This window comes from Halichoerus grypus, chromosome 4, assembly GCF_964656455.1.
Source record: "Halichoerus grypus chromosome 4, mHalGry1.hap1.1, whole genome shotgun sequence".
Classification (NCBI taxonomy): domain Eukaryota; kingdom Metazoa; phylum Chordata; class Mammalia; order Carnivora; family Phocidae; genus Halichoerus; species Halichoerus grypus.
This window is the reverse complement of record NC_135715.1, coordinates 92,393,193-92,412,974: the sequence shown is the minus strand read 5'-3', so window position 1 is coordinate 92,412,974 and position 19,782 is coordinate 92,393,193. Positions and strand designations below refer to the sequence as shown.

Below are 19,782 nucleotides of genomic sequence, written 5' to 3'. Positions count from 1 at the left end.
CGAGCTCAGCAATATGACAACTGACTAATCTGCCGAACCAGAGGCATGGAACCGAGCGGGGGCATTGCTCTGGACCCCTGGTCCGAGCCCTCACTCGCTAGGGCTTGTGGGTCTCAGGGCTTCGTTATCGAGAGACCCATGGGTCATCCTCCTGCTGTGTCCAGGCCCCGGTTGGTGCAGGAGTGCCTGGGACGTGGAGCTGAATAAGACAAGTCCCCGGGCTCCAGGGGCCCTCTGTGCAGTGGGAGCACAGGGCAGGGTCGAGCCCCACTGCTGAGGCAAGCCAGGGGCCGTGGGAGCCGGGCTTTGGAGGAGGTCAGGAGGCCTCCCTGCGGCCAGAGAGCGGCACCGTCGGGTGGGGCTTTGGACACTTTCTAGGCTTGCAGCAAGGAAAGGCAGTCCTGGGCAAGGAAGCCGCGCAGTTGGGCCCCCTCCACGCAAGCCTGCCGCCACGCACTTTTCTGATGGTGTCACAGTGAAACCAGGCAACCAGCCGTGGGAAGTGGGTGTGATTGCCTTTACTCTATGGACTCAGAAGCCGAGGCCCAGAGGAAAAGTCGGGGCCAGGTCTGCCTGAGTCCTTCCAGGCGCCAGCTGGCCCGGCATGGGCTGAATTGCCTCGAGGTGGGCAGCTGAGCATTTGTTCCTGAGGCTGGGCTTCCAGACTCAGGCCCTAGGCAGAGCCCTGGTGGCAAGGGGTGGCCGGGGCTTCGATGGGGAAGAACAATGGGGAACCACTGCAGTGCTTGCCAGGGTGTGGGGTGGCGATGGGCTTGCCCCTGGGCGGGGTCCCTGCAGCGGGGAGAGCGCCACATCTCCGGTTCAAGCGAGCACAGCGAACGTGGACCCGAGACCAGTTTGTGGAGGGCACTGGAAGAAAAGCTGGTGCAGAAAAGACAAGACGGCAGAAGTTTCCCCAGAGCCACAGACGCTGCCCACCTCAGCTGGCAGCTCTCGTGGGGCGAGTCCTTCTTTTGCAGAATGATATGATTCATTTACTCTCTCGTTTAAAGCTGTTTTATTGTGAAATGTAATATCTGCACAGAAAAGGGCACAAAGCAGACCAACACACAGCTCAGTGACTGACCACAAAGCAACACTACTCATTAAGTCACTGCCTGGGGCAGGAAATGGAGCATGGCGGTCCCTCAGAACCAGCCCCAAACTTGAATCCTCTCCCACTGCCCTCCCCTGCCCCCCGATGCTAACCACCAGCCTGAATTCAGGGCCATCACCTCCACACCTTCCTCTCGATGTAAGAGGTACGGTTACCACCTACCCGTCTCTAAACACTGCTTAGGTGTGCTTGCTTTATCCTGGTACGAGGTCAAGCTGTGGGCCTTCTTTCTGGTTTCTTCCATTCCCTGTCAGGTCTGAGACTCATCGGTGCGATCACTGAGAGCCCTGTGCTGACATTTACGTCAAGAGCACTAGGTAAGCATTGTTCTGGAGCCAGGCTGGCTGGCTTCTGGTTCCAGCCCCACCACGTCCCCATTGCAAGCCACCTAGTCTTCCACGCCTGGGCGTCCTCTCTGAATGTCGCGAGCACACTTGAGGATGTCCTGTGTATTGGCCTGGCACAAGAAACTGCCTCCCAACTGAAGATTTCCAGAACTGAGTCTGAATCCGGGCTCCACAATTTCTAACTGTAGTTTTGAACAAGGTACTCATTTTCAGAGACTCGTTTTCTCCTACGTAAGAAGAGTGATAATAGTATTCACCTCGCAGAGTGGTTTTCAGAATTACAGATGTTTGGGTAAATAGAGAATTACGGATGTTTGGGTAAACACGGTAGACATCACTTCCTATAAACTACGAGCATCCCCAGCTGGCTGTTATGTATAACATGTTACTTATAAAGCAACCACTTGTAAGAGGGACCCTTTTCTCCTTAATGTTCAAAAGTGTGATGGTATCTGCAAAAAGCCACCATGGCACCTAGCTCAGGGGACACCTTCAGCAAACATGCTTCTCGGCCCCTGACCCATGCCCTGGGCTGGAAGGAAATGGGAGGGAAAGGTCTGCAGCTCTAGGGGGAGCTCTGGACCCCAGCAGGGGCCAGCAGGAGCCTCCTAGAGACCTCTGCATTCTGCTTGTGCCCTCTCTCCCTCTCCCTTCTGCCTTTCTCTAAAATAAATAAATACATCTTTTTTTTTTTAAGATGTTATTTATTTATTTATTTATTTGAGACAGAGAAAGAAAGAGAGTGAGTGAGCAGGGGTGGAGGAGCAGAGGGAGAGGGAGAAGCAGGCTTCCCGCTGAGCAGGGAGCCCGACGTGGTGCTCAATCCTGAGACCCTGGGATCATGACCTGAGCCGAAGGCAGACACTCAACTTACTGAGCCACCCAGGCGCCCCTAAATAAATCTTTTTAAAAAATACAGAGAATAGTCGCAAAAAAACCAAACAACAACTAAGTAAATAGAATAAATTTAACATACTCACTTACAAGCGAATCCTCCATAATTGTATTGTTGAGTCTGTTTGCAGCTTCACCCGTGGATCAAGATGTCCCACTGACTTAGAGAAATAAAATTTACACTCAGATCCCCAAATGTCCCTCTTGGTCCTGCGTCACCACTGGACCCCAAAGAGAACAGGCTGGAGAGGGCAGGCTTAGGTCACTTTCCTTGAACTGGAGACACATAACATGGGCCCCAGACAGTGAAAACTAACCTTGCTCGAGCACTTTCTGCTCAAATCCCTCAATGGTCACCACGCAGCTAGTCAGGCTGCTACCATGTGCTCAGGGAGGTGCCTAAACCATGGGTGTATGCATTCAGTAAGTGGTGGTGACAAATGTCTGCCACAGAGACTCTCCCAACCCCAACATGCTCCTCACCCCTGGCAGAGGGAAGCTGGGTGCCTGGCCCCTCCAAGCCAGACAGGCAATACCCATTTGCCTCCGCTGCCATCCTCGGGCCAGGTACACCAGTCACCTAGGGGCTCCCTGTGATGGTCAACTTTCGGCATCCGCCATCCGCCATCTTCGCTCCCCTGCAGCTTCTTCCTGCATCCCTGTTTCAGGAAGGCAGTCTCTCCCTGCTGTCCAGGCCCAGTGCCATCCCCTTGTACCAGCGCAGCACCCTCGGTGGCCACTCCATCTCGGGAAGCAGCCACTCCCAGACACGTTCCTGACATCTCTGGTGGGGAAGGGCCTGAGTTTGAGGGCAGAGCCCTGGCTCGGGGACAGGGGCACCTGGGTTCCTTCTCAGCCTGGATGGGCCACTGGGTCACCAGGGGGCCTCGGCATGTTGCTTCCTTTCTGTGGGCCTCAATTTCCCCAGCAGCAGCTGTAGCAGCAACAGAGTCTAGACAAAAGCTCTGAGTTTTGCACACTCTGCCCCTTACCACCTGGGCATCCTCAGACCCCCTGGCATAGTCCCCATCAGGCCCCACAGAACAGCTCTTAGTTTGGAAAGCCCTGCCACATACTATTTCCTTTAATGAAGGCATTAGGGGACAGGTCCAAAGACCACTGGCAGGGCCCATGTCTCGCAGCATTGCCCCTAGGACCCTGTAACCCGGAGTCTGGCTGGAATTGGGCCACATGGTGCCGAAGCCATCAGGCGGGAGCCGTGTCCTCCCCACCATGTCTTCTGTGCCAGAGACAGTGGGGACTGAAGCAAGCCCAGAGCCTCGGCCCGCCTCACAGTGGGCCCTGTGTGCCACCGCCCAGCCCCACCACCCCCAGGCCCAGCCTCTGTTTTGTACACAAACACCCAGGATGGGACATCGGAAACCTACAGGCTGATTTCATCTTTCCAATAACAATGCCCTTTTTTTTCTTAAAGGCCCCACGGCACCCTCTCAGGATAGGGAAGCAAGTAGAGGCTGTAAGAGGGGTCTGGAGGAAATAGGGCTCCTCTCAGCTCCTGCATCTCCCCAGCTGCCTCCACAGGGTTGTGGTGGGGGGGGGGGCCTGCACCACCCCATCCAACAGAGGGCCTGGCACACAGCACCATGGGCTCGGAATGGCTATTGGCTAAGAAAAAAAAAGAGGGGTGCCTGGGTAGCTCAGTCAGTTGGGCGTCTGCCTTGGCTCAGGTCATGATCCCGGGGTCCTGGGATTAAGCCCGCGGCGGGCTCCCTGCTCAGCAGGGAGTCTGCTTCTCCCTCTCCCTCTGTCCCTCCTCCCACTTGTGCTCTCAATCTCTCTCTCTCTCAAATAAATAAATAAAAATTTTTTAAAGGTTTAAAAAAAAGAAAAACAAATGAATGAATGAATGAATGAATGAACGTTGATGCAGCCCACTTTGACCCTTTTTTATAACTTTTTTTTTTTTTTTAAGATTTTATTTATTTGTTTGAGAGAGAGAAAGAGCACATGGGGGGGGGGGAGGGTCAGAGGGAGAAGCAGACTCCCCGCTGAGCAGGGAGCCCGATGCGGGACTCGATCCAGGGACTCCAGGATCATGACCTGAGCCGAAGGCAGTCGCTCAACCAACTGAGCCAGCCAGGTGCCCTGACCCTTTTTTTTGAGCCTGTGTGTCTACTAAAGCAGAATGGAGTAGTGGTTGAACACAGACTTGAGTCAAAACCCCTGGGTTCAAAGTCTTTCTCGGGCAGGTCACTGAACCTCCCCTGGCCTCAGTTTCTTCCTTCCTATAATAGCGTCAATGAGGGCCCCGGAGCAGGGCCGTGGGGCACACTGGTATCTACAGACTCCAAACAGAGCCTGGCACAGGGCTGACACTGTACATGCTGGCAATTTCTTTTTCACTGGTTTTGGTGGGTTGATTTACTTATTTATTATATGCCATGGTGGCAGAGGATGCTGAACCTATAGTTGGGCCACACTTTCCAGCCACCCAGTGACGAGGCTGGCGGGGGCCCTGGGACCATGTTCTGCCCCCTGTCAGGGGAGGGGAAGCTGCTGGATGCCACTGGCAGGCCTGGTCTGACACCTCTCCGTCCACTCTGCAGGCTCTCATCCCTTCCTCTGCCTGGAGCAAAGGGTGCAGGGGAGGCCTCTGAGGCCCTAGAAAATGGCAAGACCACCAGATGGAAGACACGCGGGTCCCCAAGTGACCGTGTAGAACGCAGCCTGGCGAACCAAACGGACCTGACACACGAGGGAGAAATACGCCTTTATCGTGTTAAGCCACTCAGGTTTAGGGATTATTTTTATAGCGCCTAGCGTTACTTACCTAACAATATGGGCATAATGTGAGGCTATTTTAATTGATTCTTCTCAGGGTATTTCCAACTTGATTTTTTTTTCCTAACAATTATTACCATAGTGGTGCTGTTTTATATTCTTGACGGTCTTCTTTTTTTGATGGTCTTCTTTTTAATGTTATCTTGTGGATACTTTACAGACAGTTCCATTCGTCAATTAGTCTACAGACCAACCCATCCTTCAAACTCTTAAGTCACTAGCAGCCAAAAAAAAAGGCACTCAAAACTCTGACACATGGCTCTGCGCGGCGCCCTCATGACTCCTCTCCTGGAGTCTGATCAATTTCAGAACATAGAGGCTACTCTTCTAGGGGCATCGGGGACATCGGGGTATGGGGAGCAGCAAGCTTCCAAATGGACAATTTGGTCAAAAGCCAAAAGGTCAAGATGAATTCTTCAGAACCCCTGGCAGAGCCCCAGGCCCTGTCCATGCCAACACACCCAGGGTCCCTTGGCCCCACATTTAGTACTTTGCCCAGTTCCCTACTCTCCCATCCGAATTCACCTGTCCCCGTCCCCAGCTACCGTGGCCCAGTTCTCAGTGCGCTAAGCTAATAAACTAATCTGAAGTCCTGTTAGGAAGGCACACCAGCTGGCTCCCTGCCTGGTACAGGACTCTCTCATGATAGCCTCGGGTCCCCCTTCCTCACTTGCCAATCACCATCCTGCTATCATTTACTCACTCAACAAACACTACTGGAGAGGCTTCTCCCTGCCAGGCCCTGTGCGGGACTTCCAGAGTGGTAGTGGTCAGGCAAACCAATCTCTGTCCTCTAGGAGTTCTGCTCAGTGAGAGACAGACAAGCGGACAATTCAGCCTCTGCACCGGAGCCCAAGGGAGCTCAGGGGAAGAGCGGGGCTGGTGAGCTCTGTGACTTGGAGCCAGGAAAGAGCTGAGTCCACAAAAGGAATGGAGGAAATGGGGAGGGAGGGTGGGAAGTCAGAGAGGGAGGGAGGGAGGGAGAAGGAAGGGAGGGAGGAAGGAAGGAGGGAGGGAGGGAGAAGGAAGGAAGGAAGAGAAGAAAGGAAGAAAGGAAGGAAGGGGAAGGAAGGAAGAGAAGGAAGGACAGGCAGGCAGGCAGGCAGGCAGGAAGTTGGCTGGTTTCCCTCGTCCACCTTTCCCCACTGGACGTGTTTGAAGCCCCGCCCCTGCCCCTACTCCAGGTCACCCTCTCTGGTTATCAGATATTCCAATAGCTGCCTCCTGTCCGATAAGCTCTCTCCAGATAACCCGTTTCCCTTGTAATTGAGTTTAAATATTGATCCCCCCAGTCAAGGCAGGTTAATGTTCAACCCAGCTGAGCTCTGGAAGCCTCCTAGCCACCGGCTCCCTTCCCTGGAGTTCAGGGATATGGGGCTGGGGGAGGGGCGGCCGCAGGCGCCACAGCCTTCCCTGGAAAGCACATGCCTCTGGGGGCTTGCTCTGGGGGCTGCCAAGTCCTGGCTCTGCCCGGATGGGCTGAGTCTCGCTGGCGGGTGCAAGAGCCCTCTCCAAGCCCAGTCTCATGGAAGCCCCAGTACCTGCCCTTCCCAGCACAAGGATCAGGTGAGGACAGAGGACAGGGGTGCTTTGGGAAGTGTAAACTGAACTGACCAAGAAAGGATGCAGAGGGCAAGCCGATTCGCTCCGTTGCTGTGCTCAGCTGGGAGAACATGCTCACACACACACATCTCTCCGGGGATTCTGCTTCACTGGCCCTTGGCTGATGCCCTCTGGCTCCTGAAAGTTTGCTCCTCGGGAGTCAGTCTTCTAGGGCCTACCCTGTCTGACACACTCCTGGTGGGATCTCCAGCCTACGGACGGAGGCCCGGACACTGGGTGCGCCCACCCCCACTGCTGACTTTGTCTGGTCTCCCATGTGGACTGCCACAGTCAGTGACGTGGGGACGGCTGCAGCCCAGACCTCCTGGACTCGAGGGTGCTGAGTGTGGCTGCCCTGCCTGGCCCGGAGCAGACACTGGGGTGGGGGAGCAGGCTGCCTGCAGCCAGGAGGCCCCGCTGCCTCCCCTGGGGGCCCAATCAACAGGTTTCAGAACTGGAGTCAGCTTCCCTTACAGTGAGGACGGGAGGGTGCCACCGCTGGCCCCTGCTTCTCGGGTTCTAGGGGACCACATCAGCTGACTCTAACGTTCTGTAGTCCCCACCACCACCCACCCTTAGCTCACACCCAGGTCTGCATCTTGAGTGACTCGTTTCCCCTCCTGGATGCTTCTTCAAGCAAGCAAGCTCCTCCAGGCCAGTGGTTCTCCAAGCATGCTCTCCCGCCAGCAAAGAGGGTCCACTGGGAACCAGTTAGAAATACACATTCTCAGACCCCCGCTCAAACCTACTGAGTCGAAAAGTGGCCGTGGGACCCAGCAGTCTGTTGACCAAGCCCCTTGGGTGATTCTGACACCGTCTGAGGACCACAGCACCCCACCCTGCTGCCTGAAAACGGGGCACCGAGGGGAAAGCATCCTGGAAGCTTCATGGCCATGGCAGGGCCAGCGGAATGTGTGTGGGAAGGAGACCGGCTTCCAGTGCGGTTCTGCACGAGCCCCTGGGAAGGCAGCTGGGCCGTGGGCCGGGCCTCAGTTACATTATCTCCCTGGTCCCCGTCTATCTACTCCGCACCCCCAGTGTCACTCTCCTTTGGATCCTGGAAAACACGGAGCCGTTTCCCACCTCCGAGCCGCGCCCCCCCCCCGCCCCACCAACCCACACCGGGAAGCTGCTCCTGAGTTTCACTGGGAACCTCCTCCTGTGCCCAGGCTCGTGCTCACTGCTTCACCTGCATGGCCTCAAGGCCGGTGACATTCCCAGTTCACAGATGAGAAGGCACGTTCCGGGAGGTTCAGGATCTTGCTCTACATGAGGTGGTTCCAGGATTCCCACGCCCACCACCCACACCCTGCACACAGGCTAGCTGGGGGGGAAGGGGGACTTTACTGGAGTGTGGTGGGGAGGGGAGCTGTGACCCCTGGGCTCCGGAGGACAGGGAGAGCCCGGGCAGGAGGCACGCAGGAGGGACAGCCCTGGCCCCGCAGCACACAACACTGGATTGCAATGGAGCACCAGAGGCAGGCCGGCCTGGAAGAGGTGTGGTCTGGGGAGGAAGGTGTTTGAGCAGGGGAGGAGCTGGGAGAGAGAACAGAAGCCGGTGGGTGACTCCAGAGATTGCACCCTCGGCCCTTGATGGTGACAAGGGTCTGGAGTGGGGAAATTGCAAATGTGCCCACCGCAGCATTCAGCCCAGCACACCCACTGATGGAGGTTTGGAGACCCGAGGCCTCCCGCCAGGGTGGCTACTAGCGAAGAGAGAAAGTGAGTGTTGGCCAGAGCAGGGAGGAATTAGAACCCTCATTCGCGGCAGGTGGGAACGTAAAGTGGCGCAGCCGCTGTGGAAACAGTATGAACGTATGAGCTCGCAGCCGCACCCCTGCTCTATATCCAGAAGCCAAGGCAGAGACTCAAACGGACATCTGCACTCCCGTGTTCATGGTGGCATTATTCACAACAGCCAAAAGGTGGAAGCAGCCCAAGACGGATGAATGGATTAATAGAACATGGTGTATACATACAATGGAGTACTGCCCAGCCTTAGAAAGGGGAGCAGCCAGCCACATGCTGCAACACGGATGAGCCTTGACCTTACGTGGAGTGCAGTAAGCCAGTCCCAAAGGGACAAATACTGCATGATTCCACTCATCTGCGGTGGCTAAACAGTCACATCACAGAGACAGAGAAGAACCGTGGTTATGGGGGGCTGCGCGGTGGCGGGGGGAACGGGTCGAGTTTCCGTTGAGGAAAATGAAAAAGTCCTTGGGAGATGGTGGGGATGGTTGTACAATATGAATGTACTTGATGCCACTGAACTGCACGCCTCAAAATGGTTAAGATGGTAACTTTCACAGCATTATGTATTTTACCACAATTTTAAGAGAGAGAGAGACTGGAGGCCTGAGCCACAGGGGTTTCTTACAAATGAGTTTTATTTGCATTTCTGACCCAAGCACAGATCCCACATACAGATTTCTCATCTGCACAACGGTACAGTAACAAGTGCAAAATATGCTTTATTTCAGGTACAAAAACAATGTGGCAGTATGACAACTTCTGTCTCGATGCCCACCTCCCATGACCCACTACACCCTCTTGACCCATCCAAGGCCCACACCACCCCGTAGACTCCCACCACCTTCAGGAAAGAGTCACCCAATCCGGAGAAAGCTCGGGAAGTTACACGTTAGGGAAGAATCACGTTACATACATGAACATTAGAGGACACAGTAACCAACTTTTTACCCAGCAAGGAGAAGGCTGGGGAGAGAGGCACACAAAACCATCTTCTCCTTTTTTTCAGATTTATTTATTTGAGGGAGAGCACGTGAGCAGGGGGAGGAGCAGAGGGAGAGGGACAAGCAGACTCCCCGCTGCTGGGCGCAGAGCCAGACACGAGCTGCATCTCACGACCCTGAGATCATGACCTGAGCTGAAATCAAGAGTCAGACGCTTTAACTGACGGAGCCACCCAGGCGCCCCTCCCCTTCTCTTTAACAACCAAGCCCCACAAATGTTCCCCCACCAGGGTGCACCAAGCCCAGCGATGGAATCTCAGGATGAAAGCTAGCACTGCGTAAGAGCTTGCCCCCCAAACCTGGCGTGCGAGAGTGTGGGGTGTGGATGTGGAACTCAGACCCGGATGCTCCAATTCTCATCCTGGCTCAATCCACCAGTGGTTGGAGGACCCTGGGCTGGCATCTGATTTCTGTCTTGACTTCCTCACCTGAAAACTGGGCCACGGCGGCCACACAGCACAGTGGGGAGGATGGAGAGGGACAATGGCGAAAGCACTGACCCAGGAGAGGACAGCCAGCGTCCACCATGGCTGTTAGCGTTGGTGCTATTACTAATGGAAGGCTGGATGCGGCATCCCACCACCTGTACCTGGAGGGGGGGGGGGGGTACCACAAAGACCAGACTGCCCCAGCAGGAAGGTGACCCCGGGCATGTAGGACTCAAGAGTCCTAGGCAGAACCGCAAGTCCAGGCCCAGAGAACCCCTACTCAGGGCCAGGCAGTGGCCCCTCTCTATCACCAAGCTGAGTTCCCTTTGTATGAGAAGAGCCAGCAGAATGTGTAGGGAGAAACGTGCGGGACCCTAGAGAAGCCCCGGGGTCCTCAAGGCGCCAGCTGGAGGTGAAGGTCAGGCTATGACCTCCGGGAGAGGAAAGTTCCAGTGACCTAAGCCAGGAGGCCACCGCCCACCAGCTTGCCGGCCTGTTAATACCAGCACGGAACCCTTCCCCACAGGCGGCCCTCTGACGCCAACCCCTAGCACCCAACCCAGGGGTCCGAGGCCCACCGGGTCTCCAGGAGCAGGCCAGCAGCCGGGAAGAGGAAGGAAAGCCCGCAGAGGGGCTGGGGTGGACGCTTCACAGAAGTGAGAGGCCACAGGCAGGGGAAGCTCCAGGGCTGCTCAGCCAAACACTTCTCTTGCTTCAAAGCTCAGGACAAATACTTTTTACAAATTGTTTCAGAGTCCTTATGTAATGGGATTTCCAGCAGGGACAGAAAGCAACAGAAAACCTTACCTCAGTGGTTGGCAAAGTTTTTCTCGGAAGGGCTGGATAGTACCTATTTTCAGCTTTGAGGGCCAAGAGGCAAATCGATAATTATGTCAGAAGAGAAAACCAATTTCCACGACTTTGTTGTTGATGGAATTCAAAATATAGTAACTGAATACTTTTTCTGGTAATGCAGGTCTACTAATGAGAAGAATGGAATTGGGACAGGGGGTTGCAGGACATTTCACTTGGGTTCAGAGATCGTGCTCCCCCCCATCCAACATCACACACCCGGCAGTGAGCTGGATTTCGCCGGCAGTTTGCTGACCCCCACGAGAGCAGGTGTGTGTTGATCCTGCTGGGAGCTGGGTGATGGGTACTGGGGTTAATTATATTGTTCTCTCCCTGATGAAGGTTTGCAAACTTCTCATGATAAAAGGCTTTCCGCTCCTTGCTAGCTCCCTGCAGCCCACGCTCCCGCCCCCCCCCCCCGGCCGGGTTCCTCAAGATGAAGGTCATGAAGATAGGCTCCACACAGCCCCTTTGGAAGGGGACTAGGATGGCTGCTCGGATGGCAGGGCTGGTCACCCCAAGACTAGGCAGTGACTGCCCCTCCCCATCGCATCACCATCAGCAGCCCAAACCCACCTCTCAGAGCTACTGCCTGGGGACGTTGCCCCTAGAAAGCCCCTACAAGCCAGTGGGGGATGGCAGGTCCAGCCCTGGGCCACTGGCCCAGGAGCCACCACTCGGAACTACTGGCTAGTCCCCACGGGAGTAAGGGGAAGGACGCCTGGGAGAAGCCTTTGCAGAGAGGTCTGGAGAGCTCCGAGGAGCTCCCAGGGGGCCTGGCCGGGTCCCAGGAAGGCCTGGGGGAGCCTGACCAGCACCTCACTGCCCTGCCCCCACGGGGCAAAGGGAAGGGGTTGGGAGGTGATCGAAAAGAGTGTACCACCACTTCCTACCAGCTACAGCCTGATTGATGGTATCATACCCAGAGCAAGTAACTCAAGGGGAGAAAGGGCACGTGAGGCAGAGGTGTGGAAGACCAACTCCGTGAGCCCCGGCTTTGGGGTCCTTGTCAGATGTCCGCTGCCAGCACTGCTCCCATCCCCAGAAGAGGTGGACCTAGGGTGTGCATCCCCACCCCCACCCTGCTAACTAGGGCAACTTTACCCCTGACCAGTTAGTTTCATCAACAGAGCCTGAACAAGCGTCACACAAGATCTAAAGGGAAGAGCATGGATCACCGCATTGGGCTGAGCTGAGAAGATTCAGGGCTGCGCTCACGCCGCATGCAGGAGTGAGGAAAGGGGTCTGCGCTGACAATGCGTGTGCACACACACATGCACACACACGTGCATGCACGTGCGTGCGCATCTGTAATGTAGGCACGGAGCTGGCCGGCACGCACCTGTAATGCAGGCACGGAGTCCGGGCTGGGGCTGCCAGGGAGCAGCCGGTCGCCGCTCTAAGGGCGCTGATGGACAGCCACCCAGCTGTGAGCAAGACACGCTTCTTAAAGACCCGGCCCAGGCGCTAGACCTCACGCTGCGGGGCACCTCGCGGGGAGCACAGCAGCCCGAGCGGGGGGCGTGAGCGGTGCTCCGTACAACCGGGACCCTCGCAGCGGCGCGTCACCTGCCCGCCGTAGGCCCTTACGGAGGGAGGAGTGGGAAAGCCCTGCCACACCTCACATTCACCTCCTGACCGAGTCAGCCACGACTCGGGCCAAGCAAGGGTCTGGGGGCCCTGGCTCCTGCACCCTCGGGCACTGCCATGTCCACGTCCCCTGCCCCCGCCCCTCATCCTCTGCTCCTCCGCCTTCTGCGAGCCTCCGGGCTTGCTCCCTCCGCTCCACGGGCAACAGCAAGTAGAGGTTTTCCATGTTTCTCATCAACTCGTTAATGATTTTCGAGCTTAAGCTACTCAGGCCGGGCCCCGAAGCCGCTCTGGACTTGGAAACTTGTGACCCACAGCTCAGCCAGCTCCAGTCCTCTCCCGGGGAAGCGCCCTCTAGGTTAACAGCTCTTCCCCTTCCCTACAAGGGACCCGAGGCTGCCTGAGCAGGGGTCAGCGGGTCCACTGGCTGACCTTTGCTTTGGACCCTAAGCCCCGACTTCAAACTCCCTACTCCATCCTGTTCTTTCCGTCCATCCCTTCCCCCAGCAAATCCTCTTGTCCCCCCATTCAAAAGCCTCTGTGTCTTCATTCTAAAGGTGCAACCTGGCAGACATGGTAAGGTTTATCACAACCTTGCAAACAGAAAAAGAAACCTGATGGCCTGAGAATAAGGAACTCAGCTCAAGGCTTCTGGTTCACAAGATGGTGGCCTGAGCACACGGGGAGATCTTCTTTCTCTCCGGGGATCACACCTTTAAAAGTGGCTGCTGGAGAAGGAGCCACAGGAGAAGCGACAGCCTAGAACCCATGGGGTGGAGGCTACAGTTCTGGGCAGGCTGCCCCAGCCCCCAGCCCCCAGCCCCAGACTCTAGCCTCAGAGCTCACGGGAAAGGCAGTGGACAGGAGTGGGGAGGGCTCTGGCTTTTCTGTACTTTTAAATGAAAAAAATTAAATCTACAACCAGCTCATCTGACTCCCGTGCAAGGAGGACAAGCCGCCGAAACAAAGCTGCTTACATTTTGGTACCAAATTAGGATGTGCATTTATTTTCTACTTCTTTATAAGCTACAAGATTCATCTAGAATCATTAGGAGAAGGCGAAAGGGGCGTTTGGCTGGCTCAGTCAGTACAGTTTGCAACTCTTGGTCTCAGGGTTGTGAGTTCAAGCCCCATGTTGGGTATAGAGATTACTTAAAAATAAAATATTAAAAAAACAAAAAAGATTCAAACAGACAAACTAAAAAACAGACAGCAGTGGGGGTTCCAGAAAATGGAAGACTCCACTAACAGAGAACTTAAGGTAACAACAGATCTTTATTAGACCCTTATCTGGAATTAAGAAATAAAAATATTAGCCTACCACATTTCTATAGTGAAAATCGAGCCTGTTCATCACTTGGCCTGGGAAGTGGCATCACTTAGGTCTAGCGATTAACAGACACCCTGAAAGACTGGCAGTCAGGACACCGAAGGTCTAGTCCTGATTCTGTGTGACCTTGGGCAAATGATTCCACTTCCTTGTGACTGAGGTTCCTCCAGAAAGGAAATGACTGGTCCTGACTTTCCCCTAGGACTAATGTGTGGAGTGAGAACATGCACCAAGTAGGCTTGCAGAATTCTGAGCAGAGTGCGGTATGACCCAGTACTGTTGAGAAGGTTAAGGGGGAGACAGTAGGTGGAGAACAGAAAGACAGTCATAAAAATGGTGGAGTCACACATAGACTGGGTTTTAAAAAAGAAGAAGAAGGAAAAAAAAAGGAGTTTCCCAATGACAGCCCCATGCCCCAGAAGAAAAGATCCAGTAAGAATCAGGGGCCTTTAGCAAGAGTCAACAACTAATGGGGGAACCGGGCATCCGCACTCACAAGAATGATGCTGGACCTCTACCTCATACCATATACAAAAAGTAACCTAAAATGAATCAAAGGCCACTGGAGAGCTAAAACTGTAAAAAAAAAATCTTAGAAGGAAACAAAGGCATAAATCTTCTTGACCTTGGATTACACAATGGTTTTCCAGATACGACACGAAAAGCACAAGCAACAAAAACACATATCTTAGACGTCATCCAAATTAAAAACTTTTGTGCTCCAAAGGACATCATAAGAAAGTGAAGACAATACACAGAATGGGAGAAAGTTTTACCAGATCATGTATCTGATAAAGGATCTCCATCTAGAATATACAAAGAACTCATGCAACTCAGTAATAAAAAAAAGACAAATGGCCCAAACACAAATGTGCAAGGATCTAAATAGTTCTCCAAAGAAGACAATGGCCAATAAGCACATGAAAAGAGGCTCAACATCATTAGCCATCAGGGAAATACAAATCAAAACCACAAGGAGACACCACTTCACACCCATTAGAATGCTCTAATCAAAAAGGCAGATAATTAGCAAGCGTTGGTGAGGATGTGGAGAAATGGGAGCCTTCGTGCGCTGCTGGTGGGAATGTGAAACGGTCTGACTGCTTTGGAAAACAGTCTGGCTGTTTCTCAAAAAGTTAAACACAGAGTTCTATATGACCCAGCAATTCCACTCCTAGTATATACCCCAAAGAAATGAAAACATATGTGTACATAAAAACTTGTACAACTATGTTCATAGCAGCATTATTCATAATAGCCAAAGAGTAGAAACCACTCATGTATCAATCAACCGGTGAATGGATATACAAAATGTGGTAAGTATATCCACAGACCCGGGTCTGTGTGGCAGGTCCTACACATGCAGTGTAGTGTAGAACGAAACATTATTCAGCTCTAACAAGAATTGATGTATGGATACATGCTCGACATGGATGACCCTAGAAAACATTTAGTTTAAAAAAAAACAAAAAAACAGCCACAAAAGGCCACCATGATAGGTCCAGAATAGGTAAATCTATATGGAAAGTAGATTTGCAGTTGCCTAGGACCAACGAAGTTGGGGGGAGAGAGGGAAGGTGATCACTAAAGGGAATAGGGTTTCTTTTGGGGTAAGGAAAATCTTCTCAAATTGAATGTGCTGATTCTGTGAATTCACTAAAAACCACTGAGTTGTATACTATAAATGGGTACACTGTATGGTATGTGAATTATAGCTCAATAAAGCTGTTACCTGCTCCCCATCCTCCCCTAAAACAGAAAAGGAATCAGGAGCCTGTTGTACTCTGGAGGAACACCATACCTGTTGTCCCAACATAACCATGACTAGAGAGCCCCTTTCGCCATCTGAAGTGTCTTGACTTATATGATAAATTTCTATCACTGCCTTGTCACTACGTGATTATCAGGCAGGTGGCTTTGCCCCTCTAGGCTTCAGTTTCCTCATCTGTAAAAACAAGGTCTACCCAGTTCTGGTCATCTTTGACCCTAACACTATATTCCCTATATTCCCCAAAAGCTCCACTTCAGAAGTTGTAAAATCCTGCTCGGTTGGTCATAGGGCTTCCTGGTGCTTTGGAAGATAAACCTAAGTTAGCAAAGGGTTTAGATGACTGGGTCCCAGGAAACAGAGGCAAGATGAAGACTAATTCCTGAGTATACTCAAATTTCCCCATAATTAAGCCACTAAGAGAGGTGATCCAACCATCCCAATGCAGGCAAAATGCCCTAAACACTCCCTCTATACATGGAAAAAGATAAACATTTAAATGGGGGTCCTCAGAGAGGAGACAAAGTCCCTAGGAAACTTGGCAAGTTTGGCAGTGGTTAACCAAGGTCTTCTCTAACCGGGACTTGGTTCAGTCCATGCGCAAGGGCCTGCTATCATGACTGTCAAGGTCATCTGATCACACAGTGGGACACTCATTTCCTAAAATGTCCTCCTTTTACCCATGATTGCTGAGGAAATAAAATTATATAAAAGAAGTTCAAGAAAAAATAAATCGTTTTGTTCTCATCCCTTTTATATGCGTGAGGAAGTACCTGAAAATAGTTGTTCTATCCTCTCCCTCCCTCCCAAGGGCATAGACCTGGGTCTGTGTGGCGGGTCCTACACATGCACTGTAGTGTCTACATGACTAACGCAGAGACAGGAGAGCCCATCTCTGGGCGCTGCGGCGGCAGGTCCTTAGAAATGAGAGTGAAGGTGAAAGAAGCAGAAGGCACAGAATAAATCCCATTCCCATCAATCCATCCCAGAACTGGAAAGACGGATGCTCACCAGGGTCGCTGAGGAGGGAAACCAACATTAAGACAGAATGGAGGCGACCCACCTACATCCAGTCAGCAGTCCTGGTCACGGAGCCGGTTACCAAAGAAGGGGAAGGCTGGGGGTGAGGCAGGGCTTTCCCTGGAGGCAGGGGAGTGGTTCAGAAGGGTACAGTGGCACCAAGATACCCAGTGAACTAGCCTCCAACAAGGGAGTGAGGGGTTTCAGAGAAGATGCCCCCACTGTTTGCCTCTCTAGGACAGCAGGCAAAGAACAAGGAACGATTCAAAAGCTGGAGGCCAAGAGGAAGGGAGAGAGGAGCCATTGGCTTTCCGCATGCCAGAGACCGCATCCACGGGTTTCTGCGGTTACTGGTCCGTGGTTTTCAGACGGGGCCAAGGCCCTCCTAGTCACAGCTTGCCAGGTGAGGCCGCAGCCTACAGAGGTGCCACTTCTACGTCCAAGGGAATCCACGGGGCTGGGAGGTGGAGGCTCTACTTCACACACGCTACTTCTGCTCAGAGGCCACATTTCAGGATGATGTGGTAGCCATCATTGCTCTCGGCTGCAAAGACAAACACTGGGCATTTTACAGGAAGAAAGGCACGACGCTGTGACCTTGGGGAATCGGGGAGGGCACAGTACTGGTGTACCAGAAGCCCCGCCATGGATACTGGCTCCAAACACAATTGCATAGAGCGAAGCGTGCTAACAAAAATAGGTATTTTAACACATGCCTTCACATGCCTTCTGCCTTACTTGAGTTTCTCTTTGGCAATGGGCCCTTCTACCACAGCTCTAGGCCCAAGAACTAAAGGCTCTCTATCCAAGAAGGCTTTGGACAAACTGTGGTCCTCAGGGTATTGTGGCCCCCAGCACTCTGAAGGCAGCTGCTGGCTAGATCCAGAGAACAGGGGAGGACAAGAATGGCCCTGTCACCGTTCAGGGTCTATGACCCAGTCATAGGGCTTTCATTCTGATATACTCCATACATTCACCTGCCCCAGCCCTAAGGAAGGTCACAGCTAGTCTCCCCTCTCTCCTGGCACAAGATGTTCCTTCTCAGACCCCTTCCTCAGGTGAAACCTTCATGCCCCACCCCTGCCCCAGATCCCTGACCTACTAGGCCTGCAGGCTCAGCTGCTGTATTCCACCCTTGCTCCTCCTGGAGACCCTCATTGTAGAAAAACTCAAATGCATCTTACTTTTACTCAAGTACTGAGTTCATGGAAAACACGTTGCCTGGCCAGGATTTCCCTTTCAGAACTGATTTTGGAGCCAATCTCAAAAGTTCTCACATCTCCAGGGCAGGGTTTCACAGGACGTGAAACGGGAAACGTCCTTTTCCCCAGAGGATGTTCCCAGGTAATGTCTCTCGAGGGACCCACTGTGCAGGCAGGCCCCACTTACTTCAATTAAACAAGAAAAAGGGGTGTGCGGGGAGGGGGCTTTACCTTTTAAGGTACTGAGGATAAAACAAGACTCATCTTGGAAATTCTGCACCATCTGAAAGGCAAAAAGAGAGACCATGTCCCTTCAACAGTGAGTTCATACTATGAAAAGCCTCAGTGACACGGGGCCCAGCCACCGCAGGAGGCAGAAATGACAGTCACTGTGTTTGCACAAATGCAGGAAAATAGTTCCACTTAACACTAAGGAAACACGAAACAAGATAAATGTACAAGATGATCGCAATCGTAATTAACAAAACCTGAACATAAAGGACAGAAAGGAGCCAGGCAGGGAAGTGAAACGTTAACATTTAATACAGGACTACATGTTTGTTTGCTTTCGTTTTCCTTTTTCCTACTTACTAGGACCTCCAATCCCTATAACGGACACATTATAAGAGAATGTATGTGTATAATATCAACAAAGAAAAAAACTAAAGTGCTTAAAAAAAAAAAAACACCTTGGTAATTAATAGCCTCTGCATATCAGAGTCCTATGAGGACCAATATAAACATAGCACCACTCACTATGTCTACAAAGTGGCAGGAATAGAACAATTACTCAGCCGCCTCCGCAGTTCTTGTTTTGGTTAACTACCAGGTGACCTTGGAGAAGTCAGCCTTTCCCCTTCTGGTCTCTGTGCCCCATCTGTAAAATGGGGCTGCTCCATGACAAAAGAACAGAACCAATATATAGAACGATAGGAATTGGCCCCCACTGCTGGTGGAGCGTTAATCTCTATAACCACTTTACAAAGCTGTCCACAGGATTGGGTACCTTACTCCTCCGGGCCAGTGTCCTAGAGAAAGCCCTGCACGTGCACACACAAAGCACACCTAAGAACGCTGACAGCAGCACTGGCTGGTAAGAATGGGAACCGGAGGGGCACCTGGCTGGCTCAGTCTGAAGGGCATGCGACTCTTGATCTCAGGGTTGAGTTGGAGCCCCACGTGGGATGCAGAGATTACTTGCATAAAAACTTAAAAAAAAAGATAACTGGAAGCAGCCCCCATGTCAATCAGTAGTAGAAGCACGAACGAACTGTCACCTAATCACGTCACGCCATCCAGTGGGCCAGGGGCCTCCGGCAGCATCTCAACATGCGTGAATCTCAAAAATATAAAGTAAAATCAAAGAAAGTCACAGAAAAACATGCTATTATTCCACCTATATGAAGTTTTAAAATGGGCAAAATTAAAACAATATATTGAGAAGGAAAAGGGAATAATCAGTACAAAATTCAGACCAGCAGGTGGAGAGGTGGAGAGGTGGAGTGGAAGAGGAAATCAGCCCACAAAGAGGCTTCTAACATAATACTGCATTAACCTGAGTGCAGGTATTGGGCACTTACTTCTTCCTTAAACTGTAAAAATAAGTTCCATATACTCCTTGCATACATATGCCGTACTTCGCAATATAAATGGAAAAAGACTATTTAAAAAATATTTAAAACATACCCACAACACACATACTAGCTAACACGCAGCAAAACCCCTTTCCAAATTAAAAAAAAAATGCAACCCACATGTCATTGCCTCCTCTGGATTATTGCCCCAAATCCTGCAAATCCATCCACCTGTCGACCCCTGCCCCTCCCTGCGGAGCCTAATGATGCGTGAAGTACATTTATTCTATACTGCTGGCCTGCTCCCTCTAGGACTCCTGGCAGCCCAGCCACTTGGGCATGCGAAGCCCTACACAGAGCCCACATGGGCTTAATCAGTAACTCCCTTGTTTAATTAAGTGCCCTTGCACCTCAGGGGCCGGCTCCGCGGCTGGCCGGGCTGCCTCCAGCAGTCGGAGCAATTAAGAACCAAAGGTTTCCAATTGATTCAGGGTTAAGAG

At 52.4% G+C, this 19,782-nt stretch overlaps 1 protein-coding gene across 1 annotated transcript in view; it reads right to left on the bottom strand.

Annotated features, from left to right (window-relative positions):
- Positions 1-9,134: 9,134 nt before the first annotated feature.
- Positions 9,135-19,782, bottom strand: part of TFCP2L1 (transcription factor CP2 like 1) — a 63,211-nt gene continuing 52,563 nt past the window's right edge. Inside the window, exons 14-15 of the mRNA XM_036099020.2 lie at positions 17,940-17,991; positions 9,135-17,050 (exon numbers count right to left, since the gene is read on the bottom strand). Of these exons, the coding sequence (XP_035954913.1) occupies positions 17,004-17,050; positions 17,940-17,991 (99 nt within the window). The 3' untranslated portion in view covers positions 9,135-17,003. The remainder of the gene's footprint in view (positions 17,051-17,939; positions 17,992-19,782) is intronic.